Source organism: Xenopus tropicalis, chromosome 8 (assembly GCF_000004195.4).
Source record: "Xenopus tropicalis strain Nigerian chromosome 8, UCB_Xtro_10.0, whole genome shotgun sequence".
Classification (NCBI taxonomy): domain Eukaryota; kingdom Metazoa; phylum Chordata; class Amphibia; order Anura; family Pipidae; genus Xenopus; species Xenopus tropicalis.
In genome coordinates, this window is record NC_030684.2 from 41,368,706 (window position 1) to 41,388,536 (window position 19,831).

General features: G+C 39.4%; 1 protein-coding gene across 1 annotated transcript in view; it reads left to right on the forward strand.

The window, feature by feature from the left end:
• Nucleotides 1-19,831, forward strand: part of ophn1 (oligophrenin 1) — an 86,337-nt gene that overhangs the window by 36,124 nt on the left and 30,382 nt on the right. Inside the window, 6 exon segments of the mRNA NM_001079012.1 lie at nucleotides 468-597; nucleotides 1,178-1,278; nucleotides 4,272-4,363; nucleotides 10,429-10,507; nucleotides 17,543-17,576; nucleotides 19,057-19,119. Of these exon segments, the coding sequence (NP_001072480.1) occupies nucleotides 468-597; nucleotides 1,178-1,278; nucleotides 4,272-4,363; nucleotides 10,429-10,507; nucleotides 17,543-17,576; nucleotides 19,057-19,119 (499 nt within the window).

A 19,831-nucleotide genomic window follows, 5' to 3' on the forward strand; every position in this document is an offset into this window, starting at 1 on the left:
TTCAGTAAAATAGCAACATCTTTAGCCATATTCTTTTTAGGCTATAGTTCTCCTTTAATTATACAGTCTGTGCTACCAGGCATCTGTTATACACTGAAGAAACAAGGTGAGTGCTGGAGATCTTAACACTTATGTAGTCAAGCTCTAATTCTGCAATGCCTACCCAAAGAAAATATGTGGCCAATCTACATCGCCTGCATTTTCTAACAATAACTGAAAGGAATCAGGCCATTTAGGTGACATTTTGGACAATGTTCAAAAACTTGCACTATTTACCTGGCTCGTGTGTTATATATAACTCCCTGCGGCCCAAGTGTGGATAACAGTGGTCTTATTTGTAAATATTTAAAAATGGACACATATACAGAAATAAAATGTATGCTACAATTTTGGTACAGTGCTGTATGCTTTTTACTTCCATTCACATCACCATTCCTTAGAGGCTCTTTACTTGCTTTACCCCATAGACTCGAAATCATTTCAGCAGCACCCGCGAGGAACTGGAGGATCTGAAGAAACGAATGACTGAGGCGCCCATGATGTGCAAGCTGAGGGGACAAAGCACCATTGAGGGATACTTGTACTCCCAGGAAAAACGTAATGTGGCTTTTATCCAGCACAATGATATGTATCACAAAAAAAGTACTTTAGATCTGCTGTCAGCGACCAGTTATTCCATCTCATGTGTGAGAATAGAGAGACCAACATGTTTTTTTAGGGAAAACTAATATTAGGTGCAAAGTTTCATCCATGTCTAGTAAACAATCTAGAGGTAGAATTTACTGCTCTGATGTTTCAAAGTAAATATTTGATTGGTTACTGCATTACTGAAATTGGTGCAAATGTTGTACCTGGTATTACAGTTCCCCTGGTTCAGTGTTTGCATTGGTGCAGGAGTATTAATATGTTATGGCTGTCACATGAATGATCTTTGGAAAATGTTCATATGTAAGTCAGGTGCAAAGAAGTGCAAAGTAAGCAATTGTGCTAGTTTTCGTAAATATTTGGCCAACAAAATCCACTGATTTCTTTTCAATACACATTGCTCATTTTCCAGGAACATGTAGAAGTTGTTTTGTTGAACATTCTGTTTTTTTAACTGCTTCTATGAGCTTGCAAGTGTGTTTACCCTCATTCTTGACGTTACTTCTCTCTCTTTTCTCTGTTGTTTATGCAGGGGCCCTTGGCATTACATGGGTGAAACATTACTGCAAATATGAAAAGGAGGGGAAGGTTCTAAGCATGATGCCTTTGGAGCAAAAACCAGGCTCCAGGCAGGTGAGTTTTGGATCCCTTCTATATACAAACCATAGGAGTGGAAGTCCCTCCCTTTTGAGACCATGGTATGGTGGATTTGTTTTCCTTCATTTAAAAGCACTATTGTTATGTTCATGAACATAGTAGGGGTGAAGACACAGAGTTACTTAATAGCTGCTACTTGTCACAGCTATTAAACATCAGAAAATACCCTGTCATTGACAATACTGATTATTGCTTCTGCTAAAACACATGTAGAGACAGTTTTTAGTAAATCATCAGCATTGTCTATTTCTGTAGCCGTGACAAGTAGCTGCTACTAGTAGCTCTGTGTGTCTTCACTTTAACACAGTTAGGCAGTTGTTTAACCCTTGGAAAGAAGCCGCAGTGCAGACCAGCACAATTCTGCCAATCAAGTATAGAGACCTGTGATTAGCGTAGCCTGTATATATATATATGTACAGAATAATACAATAAACTGAAGGTATAAGTCGCATTTAAAAGAGCAATTAGTTAAAATGCTCTTGTTAGGATTATATATATATAAAAAATTATTTAATTTATCTAATGGCGCTGTCTCAAACACTATTTCCAGACAGATCTTATTGAAATCCTACTGTGACCCTCAATAAGTCACTTAAAGGGGCAGTATACCCCCTTTTTCAACACTAGTTCAATGAATAGGGCTTGTGCTGAGCATACTTTTTGCCTATTGTTTTAATTAAGAAATATCTTTGGTTTTTTTTCACTGAACAGGGCAAAACCTGAAACTGAAAGTAAAGTCACATTCTATGTTTTGCTTCCAAGAAGCAGAACCAAAGCAAATCAGCAGTCCACTTAGAAGCCCTTTAAATAAACAAACCCCTCCCTTCCCCACTGCTACTACCTGACGTTTAAAGACTATAGATAAGAATATAAGAGCCATTAGACAGTGGTTTCTCAGTTGACTGCTGATTTGTTTTGACTCACTGGGAACAGAAAGTATAAAGTTGGCAACTGAGGTTCAGTACTGACAAGGTTATACACTTGGGTAGAAGTAACATGAATGCTCATTTGTTTATATCGAGGGCTTCTCAGTGGACTGCTAATTTGCACTTTAATTAAAAGGAGACATGATTACACATATTACAGGACATTATAGACAATGGCGGGATCTTTTTTTCACTTAGAAAAGAACAAGAGCCCCCAAACTTTATACTTAAGTGAAATGTATGTTCATTTGAAGCAGTGAAAAAGGAGATGGAAGCTGTATGCACGAATACAACATGTTTTAGAGAAAAATAATAGCTGCACATGTTGAACTGGCAGTGCAACTCTGTCCAAGGTTAAACTAACCTAAAATTCTAAAACATAGATAACCAAATAGCCATAATACATGATGCCTTGAGGCTGTGATGACAGATTCTATTAATACCTTTAAGAGTGGCTTGGATGATTTCTTTCATAGAAATAATATCCAATGATATTGTGATCTTAAAGGGGTGGTTCACCTTTAAGCTAATGTATACAATACACTTTTCAATTGGTCACATTATTTGTTATAGTTTTTGAATTATTTGCCTTCTTCTGCCGACTCTTTGCAGTTGTTAAATGGGGGTCACTGACCCCAGCAGTCAAAATACTATTGCTCTGTGAGGCTACAGTTTTATTTTTACTGTTCTTTTGAGTAACTTTCTTTTCTATTCAGACCCTCTCCTATTCATATAATGGTCTGTCATCCAAACCACTCCCTGGTTGCTAAGGTAACTTGGACCATAGCAACAAAATAACTGCTGAAACTCCAGACTGGATAGCTCTTGTAGTGAAAATGGAATAACTTAAAAACTACAAATAATAAAAAATGAAGACCAATTGCAAATTGTCTCAAAATATTACTCTCAAAGATGAACCACCCCTTTAAGACCTACATTTACTATAGGTATATAAATATAGTGCCTTAACTAGCGGTCACCGAATCCCCCTGCAAAAAAATTTTCAGAGACGCCTGGCGGGCTTAGCAGCACCAGCCCCCACCTACCTCCCCACCTACCTGATGTCCTTGACTGATACAGTGACCACATGAATTTTCAGTTAGAAAGTGGCTGGGAGGGGAGGATTTCGGTCCAGCAGACCCCACATTCTGCCCCCTACGACTCACCAGGGTGTGCTTCCTTTATAGTTATGTGCATGTATATATAGTTTATATATGTATAGTATATTAATATGTGTACCAATATGGACTGGGTGGTCATTTGGAGGGTTGAGCGGTTTCTTTTTTGTAAACCAAATTAATTGTGTAACTATGTGGCTTTACCTTCAATATAACATTTTAGAAATAGCAAAAAAAAAATATCTTTCCTATTTAAAACATAGGCAAAAATACTGTAGCATAATGCACATACTGAACTAATTTTGATCCCTTCTAATTGCCCCTGTTTAGGTGGGATTGTTTTATTTAGTGGCCACTAAAGGTCAGTGGCTTACCTGAAAGTGGGGAGGGGTGAAGGTAGGTTGTGAGCATGGTCATGGTAGATCCTGGGCGTTGCATAAATATCTTGATTTTTGTGCGCAAATGCATGTACATTTGCTGTGTTCCAGCAACCTATTGCAGCCTATCAGCAGTTAGATCTTACTTGTCTGTTGCAGTTACAATATTAGAATGAAACATCTTATTGGTTGCTATAAATTACAGAGCCTTGGCATACTTCCCCCCTTTTGTGCTTTACCCACAAAGATGTTTGAATTGGTTGCTTTACAGTGAATCCTATGTGAGGACAGCACCATATACTTTTGGAGTTTGTATATCCCCTAGTCAGATGATGGGTGAATCACTTGAGGTGGCTAAGTGGATCATGGCAGCCCATTGCAGATGTATACAATAACAAGATGCAGGATACATTATTGTATCTGTATTCTGTGACGCTCTAATCCTTTTTGTCTGCTGAAGAAAGCCTGACAGCTAATCCCCCTCCCCACCATCTGTCTCCTGAGCGCAGCTTCCAGGCTTCTTACTTTGGCCTTTCTCTCTCATGCAGGGGAACCAGGAGCTGACCCTCAAGTCTTGCATCAGACGGAAGAGCGATTCTATTGACAAGAGGTTTTGCTTTGATGTAGAGACCAATGAGAGGTAAGTTGTGAGGGTATTCTAATAAGGAAAGCCTTATAGTACACTCCTTGTCCGGACACGCATTCAGTCTCTTACTGTGCATCTTGCAGGGATTCCCCCCTTTCCTTTCATTGTTTTCAGTTGTTCTAGCAACAAAAAAAGATCTATGGGCCACAATATTTGGATCAGCAATATAGGTGTATGTGTTGCAATAAATGTCACCATTGTACATGTAACTCAAATCAGTGCTTATTTGTTGCAAGGAAAAAGCTAGAAGTAGTAAATCAGTTCAGCGAGAACAATGGAGCTGAGGAAGGGATATAAGTATTGTTGGTTATCTTCTGTTTGGGCTTCGTAGCTTTCCCATGACAGTATATATATAAGTTATTGTATAGGCTTATTAGGTTTTTTTCTGTTTGTTTTGTTAAACTTTCCCAATATACATTCATTATACATTTTCAATGTAAATGGAATTGCTATAGAGAGCAGTATCTGTCTAGCTACTCATATTCGCTGTGCTTCTAATTCTGACTTCTAAATCAATGAAGCAAAATCCAGCAGATTAACACACCTGGAGAAGGACTAACTATATTTTTTCAAAAGTCAGAACTAGAGAATAGAATGGGATAAACAAATACTGTGATAGCACTTTAAACCAATGAAAAGTATGCCTTAATATGTAAGGGGAAATTTGGTTAGAATTACAATTTTTTTGTTTTAGGGTCATGCTAATAAAAACTGACTTTCAATCTTTCTACAAAACTGTTGTATTTTTCAATCTGATTTAATTGAATAAAGGGATGCAATTTGTGATAATATAGGTTCCCATGTCTTGAATGACTTAGCTGAGCTTTACTTCATACTTAGCTTCGGGCCCGGACTGGCAATCTGTGGATTCTGGCAAATGACAGAGGGGCTTCTGTAAGATGCCATATATAGTCACTATTTATTGGACTGATAGGGTGCTGATTGGGCCTCTGTGTTTTTGCAAAGGCCTATTTTGAATCCCAGTCTAGAAATCCTTAGCTTTGTAAGAGACTGGTAGGAATTATTGCAGCTTCGGCAGACCATGTAGTCAATAAAAATCTAATCACACTACTGGGACAAAAATATTAAAAAAAATTGGAATCAGAAATATGCGCCTTCATTAAAACTATTAAGTTGTTAAGGTAAATGTAAACCCTCAACAAGTTCATGTAAAATTGCTCCCAGAACTCTATTATTTTGTTTCTGGTTTTGAAGATATTAGCAGTTTTTAAACTTCAAACATAATAATTATGAAACAACAACACCTGCTTTTGATTTTGGCTACACTTGGAAGGAAATTGTTAGTTGGAAAGTTTTTAGAAAGAAAGTGAAGTCAGTGAGCAAAGAATAGTCATTTGACGCTGCTGCCCAGTTTTAAGCATGGGAACACGACGAGACCTTCCTTTTCTCACTAACCTAGTTGTAATTTGACTCAAATGAACAGCAGATGGCACTGTTGATTTAGATTCATCTTATTAGCAGTCTAAAAATTGAAAATATCCTAAAAACTAAAAAAAACAACTAATGGAAATTGTTCTAAAAAGAGCCTGATTTGTGCTGGAGACATTCTTTCTCTACGTACAGATATATAACCTGTTATCTAGAATGCTCAGGACCTAGGATTTTCCAAATAATGGGTGTTTCTGTTATTTGGATCTCTATACCTTAAAGGTGGCCATACACGATTTTAGTCTTCTTTCGACGAACGTGCGGGTATCAGTCGCATGTTTAAATGCAACAATCTGAAACATTAAATTGTCGGATAAAGCCAATCAGTGGATGTTCTGAACATGAAATAATTGGCAGACACCAATCATACGAAAGTGACTGCCATTGTAGATTCCCCAAGGATACCGTCCAATACACAATATGCGCCCAGATTTTATCGTTATCCGACCAAAATTTTCTACTCTGTCCGACTGACTAAACGACCAATCGCCATGGTACGAAAATTATTGGGACGCACACGTTCCCACACAGAGTACATGTATGGCCAGTTTTAGTCTACTAAAAAATAATTGAAGTCTTACATAAACCCAATTGGATTGTTTTGCCTCCAATAAAGATTAAATATATGTTACCATCAAGTACAAGGTTTATTACTACAGAGAAAAAGAAAATCAATTTTAACATTAAAATCAGTCTATGGCATATCGCTCTCCTTTAATTTTGAGCTTTCTGGATAATGGGTTTCTGGATAACAGCTCCCATACCTGTATTTACATTTGTACCCAGAAGAGAGACAAATTTTCTTTTTTTGGCCTCAGCCTTGCTTTCATAAGAGACTATAGCAATAGTGCCATCTGCTGCATTAGTGACCTTTTGGGCACCGGCACTTTCCAAGTGATTATTGGCTGACGCATGAGTGCTCCTGCAATGTCCAGGCTTGGGCGCCTGTCTGCCAAGCTGCAAATGTTTCTTATTGTACAATATTATTTTTCAGAATATGAAATATATACATTTAGGTTTATGGTATAGGCCTGCTAGGGGGAAGGGTACCAAAGGCAGGAGATAATAAGAAATGATATGGGATGCAGCCAAACAACAGTTCTACTTTACCCACTTCTACACAAAGGGGTACATTTACTAACCCACGAATCCGAATCCGAATTGGAAAAATTCCGATTGGAAAACGAACATTTTGCGACTTTTTAGTATTTTTTGCGTTTTTTTTCGGCGCCTTTACGACTTTTTCGGAAATTGTCGCGACTTTTTCGTTACCAATACGATTTGCGGGAAAAAACGCGAGTTTTTCATAGCCATTACGATGCGCTCGTATCTTGTCGCGACTTTTTCGTATTGAGTGCTCGTAAGCGGCGGGCGAAACTTTCAGACTTAGCATGATTTTGGAAGCCTCCCATAGGACTCAATGGCACCCTGCAGCTCCAACCTGGCCCAAGGAAAGTCTCCCATAGGGCTCAATGGCACCCTGCAGCTCCAACCTGGCCCAAGAAAAGTCTCCCATAGGGCTCAATGGCACTCTGCAGCTCCAACCCGGCCCAAGGAAAGCCTCCCATAGGGCTCAATGGCACTCTGCAGCTCCAACCTGGCCCAAGGAAAGTCTCCCATAGGGCTCAATGGCACTCTGCAGCTCCAACCCAGCCCAAGGAAAGTCTCCCATAGGGCTCAATGGCACTCTGCAGCTCCAACCTGGCCCAAGAAAAGTCACCCATAGGGCTCAATGGCACTCTGCAGCTCCAACCTGGCCCAAGGAAAGCCTCCCATAGGGCTCAATGGCACTCTGCAGCTCCAACCTGGCCCAAGGAAAGTCTCCCATAGGGCTCAATGGCACTCTGCAGCTCCAACCTGGCCCAAGAAAAGTCACCCATAGGGCTCAATGGCACTCTGCAGCTCCAACCTGGCCCAAGGAAAGTCTCCCATAGGGCTCAATGGCACTCTGCAGCTCCAACCTGGCCCAAGGAAAGTCTCCCATAGGGCTCAATGGCACTCTGCAGCTCCAACCTGGCCCAAGAAAAGTCACCATACTGAAGCTTGAATGAATCCGAATCTTTCGTACTCGGCGCGAAGGCTACAAAAAAGTCGTGACTTTTCGCTCAAGTAGTAACGCTATGAAAAAATCGGCAGATTTTGCTCAACATTCGGAATGGCAACGAAAAAGTCGCCAAATACCGATCATTACGAAAAAAACGCAATCGGATGCATTCGGCCCGTTCGTGAGTAAGTAAATGTGCCCCAAAGTGTAATGGAAAGAAGTTCCTTTAATATATGAGGAAGATACATTAAAAAGTCCAATAGATCAAAGCACCTTAAGTCGGTGGGTTACTGGGGACCAGCATGGCCACTTTACATGGTCGATGCAATAGAGTTTTGCTTGAGTCCTGTGAGTTCCTTCTGCCATTAGATGTAGTGCATCTGCGCCTTCTGGGGATATTAAGGAAGATGCTGACACATTCATTGTTTGTAGAAATAAATTCATTAGGCTGTTTTTCCATCAACAGTAATTACAGAAATGGTTAGTGAGGCCAAAGAAACAGGACTTATGTCACGGCTCATAGCTCAGTAATTTGTTATGGTGGCAGGGCCAGAATAGCCAGAGGTTTAGGGTTTATGTTGTTTTGATTTGCTCCGCTTCATTACTTGCCTTGCTGGCAGCATGAAAATCTGTGTCATTCCTTCACGTGACATCATTTAACGTGTTTGTAGAGAGGGAGGGTTGTGTATTGTACAAGGCACAGAAAAGACTGTTTTTCCTTGTTTGCTTCCTGTTAGTGGCGTGGAACCACATATTGGGTGTGGGTTAGGCCTGTGTTTTGTAACTTTATGCCACTTTTTACCAGTCTGTCCCAAGGGAATTTTTTCTATAGGCTAAAGCAGAACAGTAGGCAGAGATCAGAAACAACCAGCTAAGTTTGCCTAGAGCCTGTACAATACCCCCTATATGTAATAAAGGACACACACTTTGCTCAGGAGCAGCAAACAATAAGATATTTGTTTTTAAAGGAAATATAAACCCATAAAACAAATGAATTTAAAATGGCTCAAAGTGCTCTTATAGGCACTTTTCCAATTTACATTAAAGGGGTTGTTCACCTTTGAGTTAGCTTTTAGTATGATGTAGAGAGTAATATTCTAAAACAATTTGCATTTGGTCTACATTTTTTGTTATTTGTGGATTTTTTTTTAACTATTTCATTTTTTGTTCAGCAACTCTCCAGTTTGGGGTTTCAGCAGATATCTGGTTGCTAGGGTTTAAATTACCCCACTCCAACCCAGGGAGTGGTTTGAATGAGAGACTTTAGACAACCTGAATATAAAAATAAGCTATATAAAGTAACCCTTAAGTTGAAGCCTTACAGAACAATAGTGCTTTTTGGCTGCTGGGGTCAGTGACCCCCATCTGAAAGTTGGAAAGAGATCTTTCCCCAGTATGCCCACCTTGAGGACCAGATAAGCTGCCAACCTGGTCTAAATGGATCCGATCAGCAGCTTAAATGTGCCTGTGTATAGTCACTTTATTTTTCCATGGCTTTCCTTGTTCTTTAAATCATTTTAAAAAAACAAGACAGAAAAGCAGGGTAATCCTTTTCCATTTTACATGGTAGATTATCCTAGTCAATTGCCGCCTCTTAGGAACCTGGAATTCAATGCAAGCAATATTTCCATGCTATCAGATGTTTGCACTACCAGGGCCGAAGGCCCCAACAGAGAAGGATAATTACTATTACATTGCTGAGGTGCCAGTAATAATGAATGGTCAGTTCTATGCCGTAGACCAGTGATCCCCAACCAGTGGCTCGGGGCAACATGTTGCTGACCAACCCTTTGGATGTTGCTCTCAGTGGCCCCAAACCAGGGAGTTATTTTTGAATTCCTGACTTGGTGGCAAGTTTTGGTTGAATAAAAACAAGATTTCCTACCAAATAAAGCCTCCTGTAAGCTGATAGTGTGCATAGAGGCTGCCTAATAGTCAATCTTAGCCCTTATTTGGCGCCTCCATGTACATTTATGGTGCTTGTGTTGCTCTCCAAGTCTTTTTACATTTGACTGTGGCCCACGAGTAAGAAAGGTTGGGCATCCCTGCCGTAGACAAATGGAAATGGACAAATGTCATGCAGTCAGGGGGCACTTAACAGGGGAATCTGTGATTCTGATTATATATATTTTTTATGTGCACTGACAATAAGGTTTCTTTCTACGAGAAAATGGAGAGGCATGTTTACTGTGTTAAGCACAGAAGGGGTAATTTACATTTACACGGACGCAAGTGCTGGATCCCGAAGGGGTGCAAAATGTTATCCCTACAGGTCTTAGCTCAGAACCCTTATGCCTATGGGAATGGTCAGTGAAAGCTGTTCCTTGTGCTGAATTAAAAATTCAGTTCAAAGTGCAGCACCAGCAACCATAAGGGTGAGGGAGTCCTGTACTTAACATCTGCTCCCTAGCTGCCTGGCTTATGTGCCTGAATAATGCCAGGGGCACCCATATTACTCATGCTTTGTATCTGTTTCACACACTTTTCATGCCCCCACAATTATTAGATGATTTCTTGTCTAAAGTATCTCTGTTACATAACTGTGAACTTTTCTTTCTCTCCCCAGGCCAGGAACGCTCACCTTGCAGGCTTTATCAGAGACCAATCGACGCCTGTGGATTGAAGCGATGGATGGGAAGGAGCCTGTAAGTATTAAGTACTAAGGTTTGAGTGACCTCTGCTGGTGAACATTCTACACTTACTTCACGGTTTAAAAATACAGCATTTGGCATGAGACTGAAGTACCTAAATCAATTATAAATCAGTATTTGATTCAAGGATCATATTCTATTCACATATTGGGCCAGATTCAATTCAGTAAGAAAAAGGTTTATCATTGATGGACGAGATTCAATTTGTGATGCAATTCAATTCAGATAAACGTGTCTCACGTTTTATCACATGAAAGCTCTATTGACGTCTTTGGAAAAAAACTGGAACTGAATTAGAAGAAACGTTTTTTCTCCTCTAATTTAATTTTATCCATGAGTTTTCATGTGCTAAACCATGAGATAATTTTTTCTCACCAAATTTAATCTGGCCCATTAATATAATTCCTGTAATAGCTGCTATGTATCTCATTCTCTTCTTTTGTACTGACTCAATACTGGACTGAATAACATTGCTGCCAGCAGGTAAAGCACATAGGAAACAATAACATGAATTCATATATTAGAAATGTGTGTTTCTTTCCAACAATCTACAGGGGATTAGAGAATAGTTTGTTAAACTCCACAAAAAACAGCCCCCTTACATTTTATAGACATTCCAGCTGTATATGTGCTGACTAGCCAGACTATCTTCTTCATCAGTCGCCTGGGATCCCAGTATATCAACAATACTATGTGGCTGATTTACAAAGCTTTAGTATTTTGCACTGAGCAGTGACAATGCAGTAACAATGTTTTAGCTTTTAACAGTTTCCATTAATCTTTAATCAACACATGCAATTTGCACTGGGGATTAATGTTACCGTGGGGATGCTAGAGCATGGTGCTGCTGCTGCTAGATCTCAAGCAACCTATAGAACTGACACTGGTCTGCTAGCTTAGTTATCAAGTTTAAGCTCCTGTCTAATCTATCAAAAATCAAGAATTGTTTGTTTAATGAGAACAATATAGAAAATGGTGTTGTGGTATATTAGCACTCTGGATAACGGGTTTCTAAACAATAGATCCCACAATATGTACAGATGAGCATGATGTGTACCTAACAGTGGAATATGATGTTGTCTCTTCTGCCATACCCTGCACTCTGTAATATTACTCCATGAGTGAGGCTTGCACAGGGCTGGATTACCCACTAGGCGCCCTAGGCACTTGCCCAGGGCCCACCTAGTTGTAAGGCTGGTCCTCCCCTGGCTTGAATATAAACATGGTGTACTGATTCAGTCGTGAATCGCTTAATTCACATCAGCAGCCCTTCCTGAGACTAACTCACTTGAGGGGTCTGGCTGGGGCTTCCTCTTCGACACCACGTGATGTCACATAGGGGAGTGAAAGGCCTATAAAAGGCACAGTCAGGCGAGCTGAAGCCTTCATTTGAATGCAAATGCCTGGAGTGGAACATAGCTCATTGTGCCCTCTGTCCCGCTGCATCTGTCCGTGCTACTGCCACCAATAATCCTCTCCCTCCCAAGGCTACTGTACATGCTACAGCTGAGCTGAGCAACTTAACATCATATCATTGTTCTTGCTGTCTGTGCAAGATAATTGTAAGAGCCATGATCCAAATCTGACTGGGTCTGAGAGTGGAAGGAAGTGAGGGCAGGTTGCAGGACCAAGCTACAGCTGAGCTGAGCAAAACGGCTAGTCTTCAATTATCTCATCTGGCAGCTAGATTAGAGCGATTCCATAGGAAAAATGTGCTACTGTGTCTTTTGGATATTTATTATTACTGATATGGCACAGGGCTTTATTTATAATGGGGCACCTGGGGGCCGGTGCCTAAGGGGGCAGCCCTCGGGTACATGTATTAAATACACCCCTGATATGGCGCCATTATATCCCGCAGCCCTTTAAAGAGTAAAGGGATACAAATAGTTATGTACAGTATACAGACCTATAGGGGGGAATTCACAAAAGTGGTGATATTGAGACAAAATAAAAGTGGAGATAGATTTGTCGGATTTTCCACCTAATTCACAGCCTCTATATCCACTTTTGTGAATTTGTCTTTTAAACAGTTTTCAGATTTGGTCATTTTCCCGACATTTTTTTTATGAATTTGCCTTTAGCTCTTAGTAAATCTGTCGGTGCCCCCAAACCCAGTCCCACAGCTACAGGAACCTTGGGGTAAGGATTTTACCAGCAGGATTTTGCATTTCATATGCCATTTGTCATTTCACTTTGGGACATTTCCTGAGGGGTAATTTTAGTTTGCCCAGGGAAACTATACATCATTTTTTTCAGGACAATCTGGGCTTTCTAATGTTTTCTATATTTCTGTGTAATTCAACTTCAGTAACAAGATTTAAGGGTCTAAATACCGTCTTCTCTAGTCCCAACTCATTACTGGTCAGCAGCAATTCGGCCCCCACACCAACATGCCCAGTGATAAGGGGCCCAACAGGACTAGGGCCCACTGGGTTTTTATCCAGCGCCCTGTTGGCCCAGTCCAACCCTGTACCCCAATATCCCAGTTTGGGTGCCAGTGGTCTTGTGCTGTTTGCTGATCACCAAGATGGCTGCTGGGAACAGGTGGGGGCCAATGCTGTCAGGCAGCTCTGTAGTTCAGGACATGCTATGGGGGCACAGATAAGTTGGGGCAAATGTTAGTAAAGGGATTAAAGAAGGGGCACTGCTGCTAAAACTAAAAATTTGCCTGGGAGGCTTTACTTTTCTTTTAATAAAAATGTTTACAATATATTCACACAAAATGTTATTATTGCCTTACTGATTAAGCTAAATCTAGCATAACAATGCAAATGTGAGGTAAAAACTTTTTAAATATAAGATATAAATTGCCCCTTCAACAATAGGCTGCTAATCCCCATTAATATGTTAATGATCCCCCAATGGGGCCCCTACCTTAGGTGTAAAATGGAGATGGGGTGAAACAAAACAAAAGAGCTTAGAATTGGTCTGAGAGAGTTACACTGAGCTTTACTCCATTTTAAAAATGTCTGGGAAAAATGTCAGGAAAGAATGTTGTTAAAACGTCGTATAAACGTTGTTTAAACGACAAATTCACAAAAGTGTCTGTAAACTTTCTTTCACCAAAAACAGAAAAGTGGCGGTTGAGTCGGAATTTAGGCAGATTTCTGTTTGTGAATCTGGAGAAAGTGTTTTTCACCACTTTTTCCACCACTTTTACTCCAAAAAAGGGCTATCTCCACTTTTGTGAATTCCCCCCATACAGTTACAAATTTAATCCCTATCAGTCAACATCAAGCTAAGAGGTCTCAGCCCTGGACACATCTGCCCCTTCAAGTTGTCTCAAGGCAATCCAACATCTCTTAACATGGAACACCCCTATAAAGTTGGAGTATGAGTCCTGATGGTGTTTTATAAACTGGAAGTAAAAAGTGTCAGTGTAAATTTGAAGATGAAATGACTTGATGGAATGTGACACGAGTTCAATGATTTCTGTGCATCTCTGAGGATCGCTGACTAGCGCTAGTTAGAAGTCTGATGCCATGATGAGAAAAATGAGTGGGTAGAACAGGGGGTTAAAATCTACTAACAGCACATTCCTTACATTACCATTGTCTTACTAGGAATGACTTTTTGCATTTATTTCCTTTTTAAGTTTAGTCCATGTCTTTTTGGTGCATGTGAATGGAAACTTTTGGATGAGAAAACTTTGGATTTTTCTCTGCAGAGATCATCTTAGAACTGAAGTTTTAGTGCATGGAAATTTGGAAACAAACCCACTTCAGATAAATACAAATTTGCCCTTGCCAAATCCCTTTGCTTAAATAACTTGAATATTAGTCAACTGTAGCGACACCAGCCAAAGCTATTTCTTTAACACATTATCCAGTGCCCGTGCTTTGTGTGCCAGATATCCAGTGGTCTACAGATTAGACAAATTTTTATTTAAAATCCTGATTGGCGGCATCATTTTAGATCTATTCTTTTGTCAGAAATATCTGGTTGTCTTATTAGGATGGTTATTCATCATTCAGGCACAGAGACTAGACCCATGCAAAGACTCTGACACAAAGGTTGAATAATATTAGTATTGCTGTGCCAGTATATTCGGTATTTTGTTTCCACAAAATTGTATATTTGTCATCCTCTATAGTACCAAAAATATATTGGGTAGAAAACCAGTGTTTACTTGAAACCTCACCCGTGTGTCAGTGGCAGGTGGAGTAAGTAGGGCACTTTGAATCACCCCTTGTGCCAGTGCCCAAACTTTCCTTCAAGCTCAGACTCTTGGAGTACCTATAAGAGCATTCACCCCATATGTTATACTAGTCGGTCTTCATTCTGAGCTCCCCTGTCTGTTGTTCCTTAGCCAACTTGCTGGGTTAGTCCCTGGGTCTGGTGAACTCTGCTAGACACCAATCTATGCCATGTTTTATTACATAGTTCTCTGGTGTGCTGAATCCATTGAAGAGCACATAGAATATTCAATAATCAAAGAGTGTTCAGTTATCATCTTTCTCATCTAAGTCATTCAGTTTAGAGTTCAGGTCCTTTATTACTCCTTGGCAGCAGTTTATGTTTTGTAAATAACCACATAGCCAATGGGTAATCCTTACCGTGCAAATTGCATGTGCCGATATAAGATTCTAAGTGGTTTATATCAAAACAGACTTATGCTCATCATGTTCAACTCTTAATAACCTCTCTATAAGATAAAAAAAAAACCTTACCCTACCCAAGTAGCCAAATGCCAGTGCATAAGGGTGGCATGCTGTCTCATTGGTTAGCACTGCTGCCTTGTAGTGATGGGTCTTGAGTTTGATTTGGAGTTGTAGTTTGCACATTTTGAGTGGGGCTTCACTGGCACTTTATATAAGTAGTCTCTATTTAATAGGCCAGTGTGTGTGGGGGGGTCAGTTTGGGCCTATGTGCTTGAAATGCCAAGGCCTATAGGTTTATTGGCTCCTGATGAAATTCACCCTGGTGAGTCTCTGTAAAGTTCTGAATGAACCTGGGCGCACTATATAAAGAACAATACATTAACCCTGGAGAATAAATTCCCTCCTTATCCTGGGCTCTAACAGGAGCTTTCAAAACATTTTGAGCCTCACCAACAAGTCCATCTTCTGGGCAGAGGATTTTTAAAAAACTTGGAACCCATCCTATGATGATGATGACCAATCCTTTCCTCAGTTCTAAATAGATAAAACTTTCACCAAATTGTTTAAATTGGGGTGTTTATTTGAGCAAATTGCCCTGCTTGTTATTGCTTCCCGTTTATAATCAAATAACAGGAGTCTAGACATGCTTTATTGCAGCGTTGACCTTCGCTCTCGGCGGGTCAGTTTTTGGAAGACCAGGGCTTTCCACTGTAAAATGAATAATAAAAACACTGAAGTGAAATCAAGAACAATCAATCCAGAACTAAATGGCTGAGTTATGAATGGAAGAGCTACAGTAATTCATTTAAGCTGTTATTATGCAGTAAATAGGATGCTAAACGTGTAATGAGAATATTCTTTCCCAATAGGCAGGGGAACACTAATATAAATGGAATTAAATAATACCTATTTTTTAATGTTACGCAGTCTTGCCTGCCAAAGAGCATTAGTTCTAAGATAATTAATTGACGTTTTGTTGAATAAATTATGGAAAGTTACACTCACCCAGCTTGGAAAGGCCGGACAACCTACAAATCTTAATAACCTATTGCTGTGATTAATCCATGGCAGTGCTGTTTATGGTCTGGCTGCACTTCAACATATTAAAGTTCTGATAATGGAACTGGCAGTTACATTATTCATTGTCTCTAAACTGCTAGTTGCATTATAATGAAGATTACATCTTGATCTTTTGTCGGCAGATATTCAGCCAGCACCATAAATATCTTCTGTTTTTCAGATTTGGCTGCAAATTGAAGTGGGGGGATCTTGACTTGATAATGTAACTGGCAGTATTATTACGTATTGTGCCTCTTATTATCTGTACATGAAAGCTTTTTAATCAGACTGTGAAATATAATATTGTTGGTCAGGAGTGCCAAGCAAAAGGCAGATCCAGTTTTGGACCAAAGGATAATGGAGGTTTAAAGGGTGTTGTAATAAAAGGCTCAAAGTTTTCCCATTTGTAGAAACTCATAGCAGCCAATTATATATGCAGTATGTATGACCAGTAATGCTACTTAGATAATAGGTTGCTATGGGTTACTAGGCCACTAACAAACCTTGTAACTTTTATGAAATTACCCAACTTGTTTGTCAAAGAAAAGGCCGCGGATGCAGAGTGAATCGTTTCACAAGGGAAATCGCTGCTCCATTTTGAGCCCTCCAAGCTACAAAAAGTACAGATATATAAAAAGTTTTCTGTATCAGCCATTCATAGTTCCAAAAATATCTAGATAAAGTGTGTGGGAGAGTCTGCAGGTTTTCAAAACATTTTATTTTTTATTCCAAAATTAATATTATGATAAATCATGGCTCAGCGGACCTCCTATAATAACCAAGTGCTAGGTGCTAAAAATGTCATAGAAAAAGCAGTTGTTGTATGCCACATAGTATCCTATAGCACCTATACACTGTAACCAGCACAAGACAAAACACTATATACTGTACTTCATACCTGTCAACCCAACTGGTTGACATGCAAATAAAAGAAGAAGATAAGAGCTATTTAGAATAATACCTATATCGAAAGGCACACACCTGGGCTTTAGAAACTGTGACCACAATTAATCATGCTTAAATTCTGGATTTAAAAAATCTATGCATTGTGGGTAAAAAAATGGCAGATTGCACCCATTTTTCCATTTCGTGCTGTGACTGTGTACTGTGGAAGTAAATTAAGCTTTGCGGGATCACTACTGTCTGCGTATGGTGTTGACAGGCTATTAGCTTAATTCATATTTAAAGAAATTCTAATTCAATGATGCAGTCTGTGGTGCTCTGCTATAATTAAAAACATGCAGAAATCCAGTGCTGATATCAGTGACTGACTGTGAAGGTTTATCTACTGAAATAATAAATATACTGTATGTAGTACAATAATAATCATTCTTCTAAATAGCTGTCTTTTCTGTCCATTCTGCAGATCTATCATAGCCCTATAACAAAGAGAGATGAAAGTAAGTACAATCTGCTTTCTATGTGGGCTGACAGTGCTGGACTTTCTCAGTGCCAACCAATTATCTATCATTATCCATCAGGCATTTACAGCAATAAATCTCATACTGTATTTTGTGCTGGAGTATTATCATATGTGTCACTAAATTACAATTAAAAATGGGGTTATGTGATTCCAACTGCCCACAGTCAGAGTACAGCATTCTTTATTCTCAATGACTTGTTCATGTTCTATGCACCCTATACACATTTAGGGCAGTTAATGATATACAAGCAATGGGCAATGGCAAGCCTGGGCATTGGGAAAGCTAGCGAGAAGTCATTTAATTACAAAGGGTTCATGTTTGTTGATACTAGAAAATGTCACAGAATTCCAAAGATCCCGTTTGTGTTTCTGCTGATCCAGAACAAAAGTAACCTTTAAATTAAATATGGCTCACCCTTCTTTTATGTCTGAATATGGCTTACAAGTGAAAAAAGGATGAGGAATCCTGCTTTAGAAGTAAATGGGGGTTTTTTTGGGTTTTTTTCAAATTTTTTCTTATTAAAGCTCTTTGGCTCTGCCTTTTTAATAACACGTTCTGGTTCCTGCCTATGAAGGCTTTAGAATCATGCTCTGTACATGTAACAAGGTTATATCAGCTAGACATACACATGGGGTAGTGTAAGATTTGCACAGGCATGCTTTGGGGTGCTGTCCGTTACTTGAGCTCGGGGACCAATCCACAATATACCGTATAAGTTCAATAAAAATCACAATTAAAGGCTGATTAGTAATAATTGGACATGAAAGTATTGAAATCAGTGCATTCTGATATGAGAATTGATTAATAATCAGCCCTGTAGCATCAGCCTCTATAACAGATGTAACCTTACCTTCTGCTATTGTGATTATTTCTACCAGCCCCTAAGCTTAGATTCTTAATAGCAGCCCAGATCGCATTCAAAAAGATGGCCTAACAAGATCATACGATGAGGAGCTGCCGTTGGCAAATTTAATAGCATGGATAATTAATGTATTTGGGCTGCTGAATCTCAGAACTGGTAATTTAAGTTCAGTAAAACATTTCTAGATATTTTCTTTAAGCATTGGTTCTCCTTTATGGCACAGGCTGCTTTAATCTGTATGTTACTTTATATCAGCATATCCTGACATATCAGAGACCCCAACAGTGGGCTAGATTAAAAAAATAGCTACACAGGAAAATTCTCCTAGGCAAACTGAACAACATGTAAAAATGCTTGGGCAGAACTAGGAAACATAACAGGTTGCATTTTACATTTTATACATGTATATTTGCAAAAAGATTTAGTATTAACCTACAAGTTCTAGGTTTAAACCTAGTAAATGTCTCACAAATTTTGTTGATAAAGATGTCCCAAAGCATTGGCTGATATAATGGACGTGCTTCTTACTAATGGTGGCCCAGCTGCAACATGTTAATTCGACTGCAAACTTATCGAAGTTCTCTCATTTCACAGTGGAACTAAATGAGGTGGGATTCCGGTTTGTCCGAAAGTGCATCAACGCAGTAGAGGCTACAGGTAAGGGGAAAAGAATGAATGTTACTTTGCAAAAGTAATAACATAGTATGTAGGATGGTTCTTATACAAGAATAGTAGCCTAAATATGAGAAACCTCATATGTATTCATATTCCAGTGGAATGTCTAATGGTATTATTTTTTATGCCTTCCCAAAACTTTTATAAAGATGGTACTGGCTTTATGGTTAATTCTTTTTGTAAGCAGCCATTATTTCTCAAACGTTGGACCCAACCTTCATTAGAACCTCTCTAAACTTTTTTGTTGTGCTACAGTACTCTTAGAAGAAGCCTAAAGGGGCATGTCAGGCTTGTAAAGGCCCTAAATCCAAACTGTCATAGGAAGGGCAGGTCCCTAAGGTTTGTTCTAGCTCAGAGAGATATTGATGTTTTATATAATCAATAGAATTGTGTTAGTATTACTAGTAATGAAGGGCTGCAATCTTATTTTTTAAGAAATTGCCTCTAAGCCAACCCAAGCCCTACATTACTTATATTGTATAATTCTCAAATAACGAAGAGGAGAGAGTTGCTTCTGTAGGTCACACCGAACTAGGGAGAATAAAATCCTTCCATAGGCTAGATTCCACTACTGACTCCAGGCCTGTGTCAGTGATAAAACTGACTATGTGCACCCTTAGTGCACCCCTGTTGGAAGGGGTAAGTTCTACTGGGTTTTGGTGGTTTTGAAAATGGGAACCCTTCATTTCTCATA